Source organism: Pseudorasbora parva, chromosome 7 (genome assembly GCF_024679245.1).
Source record: "Pseudorasbora parva isolate DD20220531a chromosome 7, ASM2467924v1, whole genome shotgun sequence".
NCBI lineage: Eukaryota > Metazoa > Chordata > Actinopteri > Cypriniformes > Gobionidae > Pseudorasbora > Pseudorasbora parva.
This window is the reverse complement of record NC_090178.1, coordinates 37,768,750-37,785,594: the sequence shown is the minus strand read 5'-3', so window position 1 is coordinate 37,785,594 and position 16,845 is coordinate 37,768,750. Positions and strand designations below refer to the sequence as shown.

General features: G+C 43.2%; 1 protein-coding gene across 2 annotated transcripts in view; it reads left to right on the top strand.

Annotated features, from left to right (window-relative positions):
* The window catches only part of ice1 (KIAA0947-like (H. sapiens)), a 43,062-nt gene that overhangs the window by 12,343 nt on the left and 13,874 nt on the right, over positions 1 to 16,845 (top strand). For both annotated transcript variants that reach the window (XM_067449229.1, XM_067449228.1), the window contains exons 6-9: positions 10,720 to 10,796; positions 10,889 to 10,926; positions 11,103 to 11,185; positions 11,438 to 11,514. In XM_067449229.1, coding sequence (XP_067305330.1) covers positions 10,720 to 10,796; positions 10,889 to 10,926; positions 11,103 to 11,185; positions 11,438 to 11,514 — 275 coding nt within the window. The remainder of the gene's footprint in view (positions 1 to 10,719; positions 10,797 to 10,888; positions 10,927 to 11,102; positions 11,186 to 11,437; positions 11,515 to 16,845) is intronic.

The window sequence follows — 16,845 nt, the reverse complement described above, 5'->3', positions numbered from 1 at the left end:
CTAGTAAAGTTTTGATGGATGAGGATTGCAATCAAGGTAAAGACGATTAACAGTGATGTACAGGGATTGTACAGTAAGAATACGTGATTCTGTTAAATTGATGCACAAACTATGTGTGCTCACAACGCACTGATCGCACATCATATTTTTGCACGACATGTTTCAGTGCATTCCAGTTGTTTTCACATGCTTTCAGGATAATGTTTCATAATTAAAGTTAACTGATGAAGTTTAAATTGGTTTATTAATTTGTATTTGCTGTGTAGTTAGTAATTCTGAATGGAATCTTGTACTGTAGTAGGCATATGCAGTCAGGTCAAGGTGTTTGGTTTATTTATTTATTTTTACATTTGTTTATTTAGTTACCTTTTTGAGTGCACTTTTCAAAATAATGAAATATTAACTTTAACTTATTTAGAAAAAAATAATAAAGGAAATCATTAAATGTGGACAAAAAAACGAACAATGTAAACAACTAGCATTTCCATATAGACTAGCAGCAGCAGTAGTATCGTTTAATCAGCTAGTTTCACAAATTACTAACACTTTACTTATGCAAGAGATCGAAACGCATACTTGGTTAATTTTCGTAACCTCGGTTCCCTGAGAGAGGGAATGAGTATTGCGTATGGGAAAAACTCCTTTTCTTGAGAATATGAAGCAAAACTTTATTAATAAAGGTATCTATGTAAAACGCAGTGTAGCTGCACGGCACGAGGAGCGCTCTGATTGGCCGGGCTGCAGCAACTGCAGGAACCTATCGTGAGGCGGCTGAGAGGAACAAACCTATCGGGGCGCTCCAGAGAGACCGCCGAAAAAGGGGCTTATATTAGCATACTCGAGGCTATATAAGACCCTGATTCGCCATAGGTGTCAGGTTTTAAAAATTGACTGAAGCGATACCTGAGAAGCACGAACACGGCGCGGAACGCAATAATTGTTCCCTCTCTTAGGGAACCGAGGTTACGAAAGTACGTTGAGAGTACGTTCCCTATTAAAAGGTTCCTCGTATTGCGTATGGTAACACATTGTAAAATGCAGTGTGTGCTGACTGACCTAGTATTCCCCTTAGAATGTGTCAAAACCTCTAGAGAGACCGACATAGGCGGGCTTCATAAGGGGAATGAAAAGAACCGGAAGAGTGGGTTCGTTTGAACACTTGATCGGACATAGTCGGATCTATGGTAGAGTGAATGGTGCTTAGGGGCTATTTGTGTATAGGCCGACACAATAAGCAATCATGTTGACAGGGTCTAGATAGAGCCTTAGACGGAGAGGTGCCCTGCTTGTAGAGCCGGGACTTCCAATTTGTAGAATCTGATAAAAGTGGACAGAGAGGCCCAGCCCGCTGCTGCACAGATATCTTCCATGGAAATGCCATGTGACTAAGCCCAAGATGAGGCCATGCCTCTAGTGGAGTGGACTTTAATGCCTATAGGGCAGATTAGGTTCTTAGACCTATATGCTAGCAAAATGCACCTGATGACGCATCTTTAATATGGGTTGTAACTTGAAAATAATGCTGTATGTATGTTTCTGTCGATGGATACACGTGCTGACTCCTCAGGTATACACTACAACAACAGCGATTATAAAAGAAAAACGTGGGCAAAACTGTCTCTATTTGTAAACTTTATGAAACGCATGCGAGTGCTGCCGTACGTCCGAATATGAGCAGTCATTTTCACCGTCATCACCCCCATGTAGCAAGGAGACTCGAATGAGAAGATCTGTCTCTGCACTCGTTCTAAAGCGCGCAAATATTGATTTATCTTTCAAATCCTTAAACGGACAAACTCACACAAAAAGTATGTCAAAATGTCATAGCCTACTCTGTATATGCCTTAAGTGAACTTTATACAGAAAATACGACGACTATCCGTGGGTCTTAAAGGGGCAGTAGCCTTCACTGCTGTCTGTTTAATGTCAAACAAAAGATAAAGACATCACTCACTGCTCCTGACTGAATAGCTTTTGTAAGTTTAATAAGGATTATTTTTTTTAAATTTTAAACAGTTAATTGTGTGGTTATTTTACATTTGATTACTTTATTCAATTTCTCTACCTAAAAACTAATGTTAGACCTACCTGAAAAACCTGAAAAGCATTGTTTATTTTATTCTCATCTTTGCTCAATAGTATTTATTTGTGCTGCTGCTTCTATTTAAGTTATCTGTTCTTATTTTCTTTATTTTCATTTGACAGTAGTCCTTTTTCCCCTGAACATAGCAAATACCGAACTGTACTGAAACGTGAACCTTAAACCATGATACAAAGCAAACTGTGAGCAGTCTGTACTGTTACACCTCTAGCGTAACTTATGCGAGGGGTGCCACAGAATTTTGAAAAATTTCAAAGGGTAAAAAAATAAATCGTTAGATTAGTCGACTAATCAGAAAAATTATCGCTAGATTAGCCGACAGAAAAAATAATTGTTAGTTGCAGCTCTACAGTGTAATAACCTGTGCTCTGAAAGGGGTTGATAGCACTTTGGGTATAAAACCATGTCTTTGTTTGAGCACAACCTTGGAGTTGTTGGGCCCGAGCTCGAGACAGGATGGACTCACTGAGAGTGCGTGTAAGTCACTCACTCGCTTAACCGAGGCCAAAGCCAGCAGAAACGCGGTTTTGAGTGATAAGAGCTTTAAGCACGTGGTCTGAAGTGGCTTTAAGGGGGGACCCTTCATGGCCTCTAAAACCACGGCGAGGTCCCAAATAGGGACCGAGGAAGGGCGAGGCGGGTTCAATTTCCTAGCCCCTTTAAGAAAACGTACAATGAGCTCACTTTTCCCTAGTGAATGCCCCGTGATCTGAGCGTAGTTAGCTGCTATGGCAGCAACATAAACTTTGAGCGTGGAGGGGGAACGACCCACATCCATTAACTCTTGGAGAAAAGCAAGCACTTCTGCCATTTCGCATGAGTGTGCGTCGATGTTTTGGCGCAGGGACACCCTAAAGCTTCCGAAATAGTGTTCATAACTCTGTCAGAGAGGTTTCAGGAGATATTAAAAGCGGGGCAATTAAAAGCACTGTGGATACTATCTCCCTGATCTTTTTGATGGTCTGTCGCAGCATCGTGATCGGGGGGAAGGCATATAGAGGGAGTCTGGTCTGGGGCGGACATGGGCCAGGGCGTCCCTGCGTTTGGAGAAAAATATTGGGCAGTGAGTATTGTCTTCTGAGGCGAAGAGATCTACTTCTGCTCTGCTGAAGGTGTCCAAATTAATTCAATCGTTTGTGGGTAAAGAAACCATTCCCCTGGGGGAATTGGTCCTCTGGATCAGTGTTTCCCAACCTTTTTTCTGTCATGGCACCCTTTTATATTTTTTTAAATTTTGTGGCACCCCTTCGCAAATGTTACACTAGAGGTGTAATTGGTACAGATTGCTCACGGGTCATTTGTATCACGGTTTTAGGTTCATGGTTTCAGTACGGTTCAGTATTTGCTATGTTCACGGAATAAAGGACTAATAAAAATAAAGAAAATAAGAACAAATAACCTCAATACAAGCAGCAACACAAACAAATACTATTGAGCAAAGATACTTGATACATGATGCTTTTCATGTTTTTCAGGTAGGTCTAACATTAGTTTTTAGGTGAAAATTTAAAAAATAATCAAATGTAAGATAACTGCATATTTAACTGTTTAAATGAACGATTAATCCTTATTAAACTTACAAAAGCTATTCAATCAAGAGCAGTGAGTGATGTCCTTATCTTTTGTTTGACATTAAACAGACAGCAGTAAATGTTACTGCCCATTTAAGAACTAAAGCAAGAATAGTAGTCGTCTTTTTTTCGGCTGTATAAAGTTCACTTAAGGCATATTCAGACTATGTCTGCTTGGATACTCGTCAAGATGGACATGTTGATACTTTTTGTGTGAGTTTGTCTGTTCAAGCGCAAGACTTGAAAGAGAACTCAATATTTGAGTGCTGAGACGAGTGCACGCTTTCGGATGATGCACAGAAACAGATCTTCTCACAGCGTGCGTGTGCGTGCAATATACCCGGACGGTGATGATGGTGAAAATGACTGGTCATATGGCAGCACTCGCATGCTTTGAACACAGTTTACAAAGAGAGACCGCTTTTCCCACATTTTTCTTTTATTATTGCTGTTGTAGTGTATCACTGAGGAGCCAGCACGTGTATTCATCGACAGAAACATACATAAAAGCTTTATTTTCAATTTACAACCCATGGTATATTAATGCAGGAGTGCATACTAAGAAGTCGGCACATTTACTACAGAGAAAAAGCTCTTTTTGAGATTTATTTGGGTCGCCGTGATAACTGCAAAGTTGAAGTTGGCAGTCACCTGGGTGCAGGGAACTGGGAGACCGGGAGCTAGAGATGGGGGTCCGGCCGAGGTGGGAACTGGCCATCTTCTTTTTCTGTCTGTCTGTGGCTAGGATGACTTTGGAGGCTCGGGGTTCAACACAAGCTTGGGTTGAGGTCCCCGGCGTTCAGGCTGTCTGCTGCGGTTCGTAGAGCGGGAACGTTTGCGCATTTTGGAAGCTGAGCTAGGCCGGGAAGATGGCGCAGCCGGCTTAGCGGGCTGAGAGGGCGGAGCCCTATCTTGACGGCCTGAAGAAGAGCTGGAGCGCGTAGGTCTGATGTGTCTCATGGCCTGCGACACCTTTGCGTGAAACGTTCTGCAAATCCCACCACTGATGGACTGAAGAGACCCATGGTAGAGATTGGGCGTCCAGGAAGGAGGCTTTATCCGCGTCCTTCATCTCGGTCAAGCTCAAGGTGCCGCTATAAGACCGCCAGGTTTGCCATATTTTGGCAGTTTCCCAATGGCTTGCGCGGGCGCCTTAGTAGCACGCAGGGCTAAGTCCGTCGCACTGCAAAGGTCCTTCAAAGTTTTGGAGTTGGGGACAGACACGCCCAAGGAGCGGAGAAGTCTGGCCTGGAACACTTGAAGGACAGCCATGGTATGAAGAGCCTAGGAAGCCTGCCCGGCCGAGCGGCAGGATTTGGAAGGGTGCTGCGCCCTGGCTTGCCATCCTCGGGAGGAGGGTGGGCAGTGGTAATAATAATAATAATAATAATAATAATAATAATTTGTTTGATTTATATAGCGCTTTTCAAGGCACTCAAAGCGCTTTACTTTGAAGGGGGGAATCTTCTCAACCACCACCAATGTGCAGCAGCCATATTGCGCCAGAACGCTCACCACACACCAGCTGATTGGTGGAGAGTAGACCGAGTGATGAAGCCAATCAGGAGAGGGGGATTTTTAGGAGGCCATGATGGTCAGAGGGGCCAATGGGCAAATTTGGCCAGGATGCCGGGGTTACACCCCTACTCTTTTTCTGAAGGACATCCTGGGATTTTTGTTAATGACCACGGAAAGTCAGGACCTCGGTTTAACGTCTCATCCGAAAGATGGTGCTCTTTGTCAGTATAGTGTCCCCATCACTATACTGGGGTGTTAGGACCCACACAGACAACAGGGTGAGCACCCCCTGCTGGCCTCACTAACACCTCTACCAGCAGCTACCTGGTTTTCCCAGTTGGTCTCCCATCCAGGGACTGACCAGGCTCAGCCCTGCTTAGCTTCAGTGGGAAACCAGTCTTGGGCTACAGGGTGATATGACTGCAGTGTGTACAGTGACAGAGCTGTGTGGCAACAGCCTCTTCGAGGGGGGGGAAGAGACTCGTAGCCTTTTTCCTTTGCGCCATCGACGGTTGAGAGTGCTGGGGAAAATGAGGACTTTGTGCGAGCAGAGTAGGCTTGGCTAGCTCGTCATGTAACTCAGGGAAGAAAGGCGCAGGCTTCAGAGGAGAAGAGAGGCGGCGGATTTTGAGGTACCACTCATCAAGTCTGCTGCGCGCTGGCTTTTGGGGCTGGGACCACTCGAGCCCGAGGTCTCCCACGGCCTTTGTGAGCATGCGGATCAGCTCCACATCGATGCTGGTCTTGGAGCTCGTGGCGGACTGCGTCAAAGCGGGGGGCTCCAAGACAGTTTCTGACCACTTGCTGCCGTATGCGGCTGTAGAGAGGATGTCCACTGAAGGAAACAGAACAGGCCGCTGCAAAGAAGGGCACGCGGGGAATCATCCGGCGTGCAGTCGCTCAGGTGGTCTCTGCTCTCGACGCTTCTTCCAGCGCGGCCCAGGGGCAGGCGGAGGGACCTGATCGAAGGTGGCGAGATGAGGCTGAAGGATCTAAAACACCATCTCGTCACATTCGGGGCAGTTGCCTCTAGATAGCGCGAGCTGCGCGTTATCTCGTCCGAGGCACGTCAAGCATATGATGTGACGGTCGCCGTTGAGGAGATGGGCTCTGCATGAGACACAGGAAATGCGAGGCATTTGCAACAACGCCTTGCATTCTTTTAGAAGTAGCGTGAATAAAGCATATGGCGCCGGATGGCATAGCTGGAAAGGCAGAGATGAAGGCAGAGACCGGGGGAATCCAACGTCCTCACAGCTGCAGGTTCCACTGTTTGCTTCTTCGACGGTGGTTGCTTGTTCCGGAGGTCAGCGATGGTGTCGCTTAAAGGAGATTAAATCTGACACCTATGGCATATCAGGGTCTTATATAGCCTCCAGTATGCTAATATAAGCCCCTTTTTCGGCGGCCTCTTTGCAACACCCCATTTGGTTCGTTCCTCTCAGCTGCCTCAACATAGGTTCCTGCAGTTGCCGCGGCCCGGCCAATCAGAGTGCTCCTCGCGCCGTGCAATTGCCGTGCAGCTACACTGTGCTTTACATTGATACCTTTATTAATAAAGTTCTGCGTCATAAACAAAAAGCAGATTTGTTTCAGCAAATCTCTTTTAAAAGGATTGACTCGATAGGCGTTTTGTTTAACTCGACATGAGGTTCCTACGTCGATATCATGTTCTATGACAGAAGTGCGACCAGGAACATCAAGGAAAAAAGGGGGAAATGACACCATCAATTCAGTGACATCATTCTTCTCTTTCTCTGTCAAATAAGAACGATGAGAGGGCAGGTTAAGAAGAATCTCAGAGTTTTTAAGTCGCCTGTCGACCTTTTCTCAAGACAGAAAACTCATCAGCATTCTCTAAAGAATCCCCACTTGTGCTGCGAAAGAGAGGAGACGTTTCTGGAAAAGAGTTTGCCACATTAACAGTAGCAGAACGAACAGGAGCTATATACAATTTCAACAGGTTACTATGACAGACTTTTTTTTTTTTTTTCTCCGGTCAGGAGTATTCAACAGATAATTATTATTGGAAAGATGTTTAACTACACTGTAGGGGCCTGTAAATTTAGCCTGAAATGGGTTGGCAGGTAGAGGCAGCAAAGCCAGTACTTGATCACCCAGTTGAAACTCTCTTAACTTAGCTTTTAGGTTGAGCCATTCGGCACTGCTCAGCTAACACAGCTGTAGGTCCTCGCACATGTTCAAACCCCAATTCATTTGGGCTAAACCTAAGGCTTTCTTGGATTACCTCACGTATCGCTAATAACATCCTAGGTAGACCTTCTTCCTAATCCGCATCGCAGTTTCAGAAGTTAAAGGCAAAATTCCTTCTAAAAGAAACGACTGGGCGGCTCCCATATCTCGAAGAAGACGTACTGGCACCATTTCGTTTGAACCAGGCAATGACACATTTCCCCCAGTGATAAAGGGTGTATAATCAACGGATGCAGTTAGACACCAATCGACAGATTTATCACTAGAACTTAAGCTTTTCTGTCAAAATGTTGTTTCATTTTTATCTGAGACTTACTCAACTTCTTTTTAGCGAGAGCTCGTGCCTCATACAATCTACGTCGGAATCCATTCACATAATCAGAAATGTTTTCAGAAGGTTGACCATTCGCCACTTCTCCGCTAACACAGCTGTGGGTCCTCGCACAACATGTCCAAACACTAATTCATTTTGGCTAAACCCAAGGCTTTCTTGGATTACCTTACGTATCGCTAATAACATCCAAGACAGACCTTCTTCCATATCCTCATCGAGTTCCACACAATATGACCTCAAAAGGGACTTCAGGGTTTTCTCTTGCAAATTCGACATGAGTACATTCATCAGTTTTAGTCAAATTTCTAAATTTTTGACGATAGGCCTCAGGCACGAGTTCACATGCATGTAACACAGCAGATTTCACAACATCATACTCAGTGAAATCAACGATGTTCCAGTGAGAGTGCAGAATAAACTTCCTGAGCTTTCCCTGTGAACACACACTGTAACAATAAAGTCCAAAAGCTTTTCGGCCATTTCATGGATAAAGCAACATGGTCAAAGTGATAGAAATATTTATCCACTTCCTTTTCAGAAAATGATGGCACTAATCTCATATTTCTGTGAACATCAAACACAGGTTCACCTTCATTCGCATGCCATTGTGGAACAGAAGGCACATTTGCTTGTGAAACTTCAGCTGTCTTTGCTGCTAGTTCTAACTAAATTTTTTTTTAATCTGAAAGGCTCTCTTCTCGTTCCTTCTCTAACTGAAACGCTCCCTCTTCTCGCTCTCTAACTGAAACGCTCTCTCTTCTCATTCCTTCTCTAACTCAAGCTCCATTCTTCTCATACCTAACTGATGATTTAATTTTCTCTCTTCAAATTCTCTTTCTACCGCTCGCTCTCTCATAACGCGATCATCACGTTCAGCACAAATTTTCGCGGCATCTAAACACAATTGCTTCTCTTGCAAAAACAATTTTGGAAATGTTCTCACTTTCACTATAAACCTCAGCAGGAGTAGACACAAACGATTCACTAGGAGTAACTAACTCAGTGCTTACCTCTATAACTCCTCTATAAACAAGTGACCGCTTCAAAGTAGTCACAATAGTTTCCTTTAACCTCTTTTCTTGAGAAGTAAGATCGACATTGAAGTGTTCTGCGATTTGCATCAACTGCTCTTTTGTACAACTCTCAAGCAAAGCTTCTGATGGACACACAAAAAAAATCTTTGCTGAAGACTTTTTATTTGTATCTGTATACGCACAATAACACAAACGAAAATACCAGCTAACACACGTGAGATGCTGTTTTCTGTTTACCCGAAATACAACTCCCATAAGCTACTGCTTCAAAAAGGAACTACGTCACCGTATTACGCAACCTATGCTCATTCACAAAAACTTCCAAAGCCTTCCCACAAGTCAAAGCACAGTGTAAGCGCGAAAAATAAACTGAACTATACAAATGATTTACCTTTATTTATTTTTGTAGAATGGATTTTCCCTTTATAATATGAGAACTCAGGCTCCTAACTCAGAAAACACTAACTCAATCCTACCTGGTCTTCAGAGATGTACCGGGCTCGGGGCGGTATTAAACACTGAGCTCCGCGACAATGAGTCAAACTAAAAGTTCGGAAGCGTACCCCCTACAGAGAGTTAATCTCCACCAAGGATAACCTCCAAAAACAAAGGCAAAATAACAAAACAAAACAACAAACAGTGCTCCGTCGGAAGGATTGCTTTTACAATCCAGCTGGAAACACGCTATCTCACCAGAGTTCTCACTTATAAAGGTAACCATTCACAAAAATATAAACACTTAAAACCCATACTTGCCAACGTTTCCTACCCCCATAGGATCTCGGACGAGGCCCCAATTTATGTTACAGCCAGCTTGTTTCGACCGTACATAAAGTATACAAGTACACCGAAATAATGACTTGCAAGATTTTATTAGTCTTCAAAAATACAAAATAACTTCGTATAACGAAGTCTAAGTCAAAATCCAGTTTGGGAGCAGAAAAGGTTGGTATGGGCTGTAAACAAATAAAGGCTCGCAAAACAAGTGACTTCCCCAGAGGCTGTCGATCCCCTGGACGAAGTGAAGAGGAGTGTTTGAATCCAATGTTTTATCCTCTCCATAATTAAGTGGTGAACAGGTAACAGGCATGTGCGATCTCCCACGCTCTCCTGGAAGAACTCCGCCACCAGCAGGCGAGCAAGTAGAACGCAGGGTCGTAACAGTGCGGCAAACTTTTCTCTTAATAACAAAATAAACATAGCAAAAATTACAGTTGTGAGTAAACGGCAGGTAAGAAGGTGTCTGGTCATAGTGATGTGGATGTGTTTGCACAAGTTCTGCGGCAGCTTTCTAGTATGTTTTTATTTGCATCTGACATTGATGGATTGAAATGAAAAACTGAACTGGAGATTTTAACATCAGGGTACAGCTACCTATTACAAATATCCATGGGTATTTTAAACATATTCAAAATAATATTAGGTTAAAACTATGATGTCACACTAGTTTGTTCTTTATTTTAACTTGAAGTATATCTAGGCCTTTTAAAGGGATAATTCACCCAAAAATTTAAATGTGATTTAAATGTGGTTTATTTGCCTACCCCAGGGCATTGTTTCTTCAGTAGAACACAAATTAAGATTTTTTTAAACTCCAACCGTTGCACTGTGCCAGTCATATAATGCATGTCAATGTAATTTTATGAGTGTAAAAAAAACAAAAAAACATGCTCAAACATCTTCATATTAAACTCTGCGACTTGCAATGATGCATTGATGTCTTAGACATAGCATTATTTCTATAATTCTAAAAGCAGATAAACATCCCATTTCATTTTGGGGTGAACTATCCATTTAAGTTGCCAATCTTTACTACCAATTCTATAGAAAGACGGTACTAAAATTAAAGTTAGAATGGTCTTTCATTGTGAAGTTAGTAACATTGACTAATGGTACTGGAAATATATGCATACTAATTTATTTTATTTTTGCTCTTTTATACAACAGGCTGAATTGAAATTGTATCAGCAGAGATGTGAAGATGTCGACAAACTGAGAGCTGAAAGTGCTCAGACACTTTCTATGTAAGACCACTTTCTGCTGTAGTATCACTTTTTATTAGTTGCACTTGTGACAATGTCTTCTACTCAGAGTATTTATCTTTTTCTATTCCCAGGAAAGAAAAAACTGAAGAATCCTTAAGACAAGCAGAGGGTACACACATCATAAATTATTTTAGGATATGATTAGAACAGGGTCTATATCATATTAATAATATAATAATTAATAATGTCATGAGTCCTGATCATATGAATGAAAAACAAAAACAAAAAAACATGATCAAAACTGAAACCACTAAACTCACACATGTAATTTTACAATTATTACAGACACCATGCAAAGGCAAAACCTGGAGATCGAGAAGCTCAACATAGAAAATAAATCAATCAAGGAGGATCTGCAGAAAACTCAAGTGAGGTTCTTTGAAGTTACCTCTGTTATTTTAAATCATTATTTGCTCAAAACAAAAGCTGTGCATTATTTTTCAGGATACTGGCTTTTTAATGCAAATTAATGTGTCAGTACCACTTTAGATTGCCTCCGAGTTAATATAGTATTTAGAGTTAATATACAATTTGTCTTTTGCCTCTTTGTTTTGCATTTTATTGATTGTGTCATAGTGTTTGACTGACCCATTTTTTGGTGGGGGGTTCTTGGTTTCAAGGATTCTCTCAGGAAATATGTTCAAACAGCTGAGGAACATGATAATCTCAAATTGGAGAATGCCAAGACACTGATTTTGTAAGTCCCACCTAGTCTTAGAATTGTGTAAATGTTTACAAATAACAATGATAAATGCTTGTCTATGTTTTTTGTTGTTATATACAGTGAGGAAAATAAGTATATGAAAACCCTGCTATTTTGCAAGTTGTCCCTCTTAGAAATTATGGAGGGGTCTGAAATTGTCATCGTAGGTGCATGTCCACTGTGAGAGACATAATCTAAATAAAAAAAATCCAGAAATCACAATGTATGATTTCTTTTAACTATTTATTTGTATGATACAGCTGCAAATAAGTATTTGAACACATGAGAAAATCAATGTTAATATTTGGTCTAGTAGCCTTTGTTTGCAATTACAGAGGTCAAACGTTTCTTGTAGTTTTTCACCAGGTTTGCGCACACTGCAGGAGGAATTTTGGCCAAATTTCTCCCCACAGATCTTCTCTAGATCAGTCAGGTTTTGGCCTGTTGTTGAGAAACACTGAGTTTGAGCTCCTCCAAAGATTCTCTGTTGGGTTTAGGTCTGGAGACTGGCTAGGCCACGCCAGAACCTTGATATGCTTCTTACAGAGCCACTCCTTGGTTATCCTGGCTGTGTGCTTTGGGTCATTGTCATGTCGGTCATCCTCTCCTTAATACAGTGCAGTCGCCCTGTCCCATGTGCAGAAAAACACATGCTTCACAGTAGGGATGGTGTTCTTGGGATGGTACTCATCATTCTTCTTCCTCCAAACGCGTTTAGTGGAATTATGACCAAAAAGTTATATTTTGGTCTCATCTGACCACATTAATTTCTCACATTACTCCTCTGGATCATCCAAATGATCACTGGCAAACTTAAGACGGGCCTGGCCTGACACGGGAACCTTCCGTGCCATGCATGATTTCAAACTATGACGTCTTAGTTTATTACCAACAGTAACCTTGGAAACAGTGGTCCCAGCTCTTTTCAGGTCATTGACCAGCTCCTCCCATGTAGTTCTGGGCTAATTTCTCAACTTTCTTAGGATGAGCCCAATGATCATTGAGACCCCACAAGGTGAGATCTTGCATGGAGCCCCAGTCTGAGGGAGATTGACAGTCATGTTTAGCTTCTTCCATTTTCTAATGATTGCTCCAACAGTGGACCTTTTTTCACCATGCTGCTTGGCAATTTCCCCGTAGCCCTTTCCAGCCTTGTGGAGGTGTACAATTTTGTCTCTAGTGTCTTTGGACAGCTCTTTGGTCTTGGCCATGTTAGTAGTTGGATTCTTACTGATTGTATGGGGTGGGCAGGTGTCTTTATGCAGCTAACAACCTCAAACAGGTGCATCTAATTTAGGATAATAAATGGAGTGGAGGTGGACATTTTAAAGGCAGACTAACAGGTCATTAAGGGTCAGAATTTTAGCTGATAGACAGGTGTACAAATACTTATTTGCAGCTGTATCATACAAATAAATAGTAAAAAAAAATCATACATTGTGATTTCTGGATTTTTTTAAATTTAGATTGTCTCTCACAGTGGACATGCAGCTACGATGACAATTTCAGACCCCTCCATAAGTGAGAGAACTTGCAAAATAGCAGGGTGTTCAAATACTTATTTTCCTCACTGCATACTAACATTTTTTTTAGTGTTGAATTGAAAATTCAACTCCATCTTCATATAATTTATTTTGAAGATCATGTCTCACATACACACACATACACACACACAGTGAGGCAAAAAATGTAGTCAGCCACAATTGTGCAAGTTCTCCTACTTAAAGGGATAGTTTACCCAAAATTGGAAATTCTGTCATCATTTACATGGTATCACCTCATTTTGTTCTAAACCTGTATGAGTTTCTTTGTTCTGCTGAACACAAAATAAGATATTTGGAAAAAATGTTGTAACCATGCAGAGAAAACAACCATTCACTACCATAGTATTTTTCCCCCACTATGGTAGTGAATCGTTGTTCTCTCTGCTTGGTTACAAACATTTTTTTTTAATTTATGAGTAATTTATGACAGAATTTCCATTTTTGGGTGAACTATCCCTTTAAAAAGATGAGAGAGGCCTGTAATTTTCATCATTGGTACACTTCAACTGTGAGGGACACTTATCACATACATCACCTTGATGCAACCTGTACACATCTTCAGTGATTTTACCTAGGGTCACAGAGTGTTTCGGGTCTTTCAAGCATCATACACTCTCACCCAAATGACCCAGCTGGGATTGATCAGGCCCCAGCTTGTGTCCAGGTAGCCCTACCCCACCCATGGTTCTCCTCTCTTTATCCACAGCCACCTTGTGGCAACTTCTGCTGACCCTGTGACCTCTTTAATGGCCAATGGTGTTCTTCACGGGGCTAGAGGCGCTTACAGTGGCCAATTCCACAGCTGATGGTATTTGCTATGACTTTCAGGACTTGGTCATGGCGCCAACGGTAGCACCCCTCGCCCAGTGCTTTCGGACAGCAGCTGAGGATGTGCTCTTAAGTCCCCCTCTTCAGGCAGAGGCTGCATGCTGGCAACTCCACCAATTCCCAGCTGAAAAGGTTGGATGGGCTCGGTAGTACATCGTAGACAGCCTGGATCAGGAACCGTAGGCGATGGGGTTCTGCTTTCCGCAGCTCCGCCCATGTAACTCTACGGTCCACTGCATTCTCCCATCTTGTCCAGGCTCCCTGCTGCCGCATTCCAACCATCCTGTTGGCTCGCTCCTCCTCTACTGCTTCCCGCACCTCTTGCTGCACCAGTGATCTTCCTGTTGTCTTCGTGTTGGTAAACCCAGGCCTTGAACGAGCCCTCCAGTTCATTGTTGGTTGCATGGATGGCTGTGGTGTCCTTCAGGCTGCAGTCGAACACCTTTTCCAAACTCTTCACTGGTTTCTCAGTGATTGATGGTATTTGGGTCTTGCCGAGTGTAAAGCTGAACTTGTTGGAAACCTTTCCTTTCTTCAACACCAGAGATATAGACTTTAAAGGGGGGGTGAAACACTCAGTTTCAGTCAATCTCATGTCAATCTTGAGTACCTATAGAGTAGTATTGCATCCTTCATATCTCCGAAAAGTCTTTCGTTTTATCATATTTATAAAAGAAATATGGGCTGTACCGAGTCTTTCCGGAAAAAACCGAGCGCCTGGAGGCGTATCGTGTGGGCGGAGCTAAAGAATGACGAATGTGCACAAAGCGGTGATGTCCTCAAGCGTGGAGAAACCCATCTATCTCAGCTAATACAGATAATGATCCACAATCAAATCTGAGGCTGAATTAAATTGAACAGGAGAAACGGCAACATCAGGATGTCCGTCTCTGTGGTATGTACTGTATTTAGGGGCCTCTGTGTGTCTTTACGCGCAGTTTATGAGGACATGATTCGGTTTATGGACTATTGTATGTGACTAGACCTTAGAGGTAGCAAGCAACACGGTTTTGCACGTCAGAGTCAGAGTCAGACTAGTGTTATACAGAACAACAATGGAGTAACCGTTAGCGCATTTGAATGATGAAGCACGCGATCGTGTCGTTTACTGATGTTTACTCATGCGACGGTAGCCAATAGCAGAGACATTTGAAGTTGATCTACTCACCGGCTGCTTCCAAAGCAGGACCGAACTTTATCGCTGGGACCGCTCCGTCAAAAACACACTTCTTTGTAATGATTTGGTGGAGTCCTGTGACAGCAGTGACCGTGGAAATCCACTTTGCGACGCGACTTAAGCGATGCCTTGAAGCTTCCCGTCATTTCTGCGTTCAAATCGGTTCAAATGCAGCGCTGCCTTCCAGGAATGCTGTGTTGAAGCGTTGAAGTCATTCGACGTCACCCATAGGAATAAAGTGAAGCGCGGCGCGTCATAAGTGTTCACGGACGACTGGATCTGCACCTGAGAGACTGTTTACAGCGTGCATTTCCTCTCTCTCCCTCTAGTTACGCGCGCGCGCACCCTTCCGGGAGAAGAGCCCGTACAGCCCATACAAGGACCTTCCGATCTATTTAACGTCAAGTCGAGCCATACTCGAAAAAAACTCGCCGAAACTTGTGAGAAACCGGAAGGAGTATTTTTAACACAGAAATACTCCATCAAACGTCCAACATTAGTTTTTGAAACTTTGTCTATGTTTAGGATGGGAATCCAAGTCTTTAAAGGTGTAAAAAGCTCAGTATGCATGAAACAGCATTTCACCCCCCCTTTAATAATGCGTTCGATTTATATAGCGCTTTTCTAGGCACTCAAAGCGCTTTACATTGAAGGGGGAGAATCTCCTCAACCACCACCAATGTGCAGCATCCACCTGGATGATGCGACGGCAGCCATTTTGCGCCAGAACGCTCACCACACACCAGCTGATTGGTGGAGAGGAGACCGAGTGATGAAGCCAATCAGGATATGGGGATTATTAGGAGGCCATGATGGACAGGGGCCAGTGGGCAAATTTGGCCAGGATGCCGGGGTTACACCCCTACTCTTTTTTCCGAAAGACATCCTGGGATTTTTTTTTTTTTTTTACTTATTTTTTATTTTTATTTTGAATGTTCTTCAGATCTCCTTTTACAACAATTACTTTCACACAGCATCCTGGGATTTTTAATGACCACAGAGAGTCAGGACCTCGGTTTAACGTCTCATCCGAAGGACGGTGCTCTTCGTCGGTACAGTGACCCCATCACTATACTGGGGTGTTAGGACCCACACAGACCACAGGGTGAGCACCCCCTGCTGGCCTCAAGACTTTGTTGACTTGAAGCACATGCACGCCCAGGATGTCATTTCTTCCAAGCCCTGCAGGATCCACCTGCCCCCTGGGACGTGTGGTGTTGTCACCGTCAGGTCATCCACAAAAGCCCTAATGGGCGGCTGGCGAATACCTGACTTGGTGAGGGGACCTCTGCACTGGACTTCTGTAGACTTTACCAGCATATTCATAGTGAGTGCAAATAATTTCATTGAAATTGTACATCCGGTGATAATTCCCTTCTCAAGCCTGTGCCATTCTGATGTTGTAGACCCTGCAGAGACTCTAAGACTGAAACTGCCATAGTAGTCCAGAATGAGGTCTTTAAACTTGTCTGGGACGTGTCTGGGCCGCAAGGCCCCCTCAACCAGTTTATGGGGTATGGACCCAGAGGCGTTTGTGAGGTCCAACCACAGCGCCACCAGGTCACCCTTGTTCTCCCGGGATTCCCTGATCAGCTGCGTGACCACGCCTGTGTGCTCCAGACACCCCGGCACCTTTGTGATCCCTTCTTTCTGGACCGAGTTGTCGATGTACGAGTTCCTCAAGAGGTAGTAGGTGCTGTCAGTGGCCCAGATCTTGCTCCCTGGATCTGTCACAGAAGGTGTCTCTGAGGTGACGATCAATCTCAACTTTGGAGC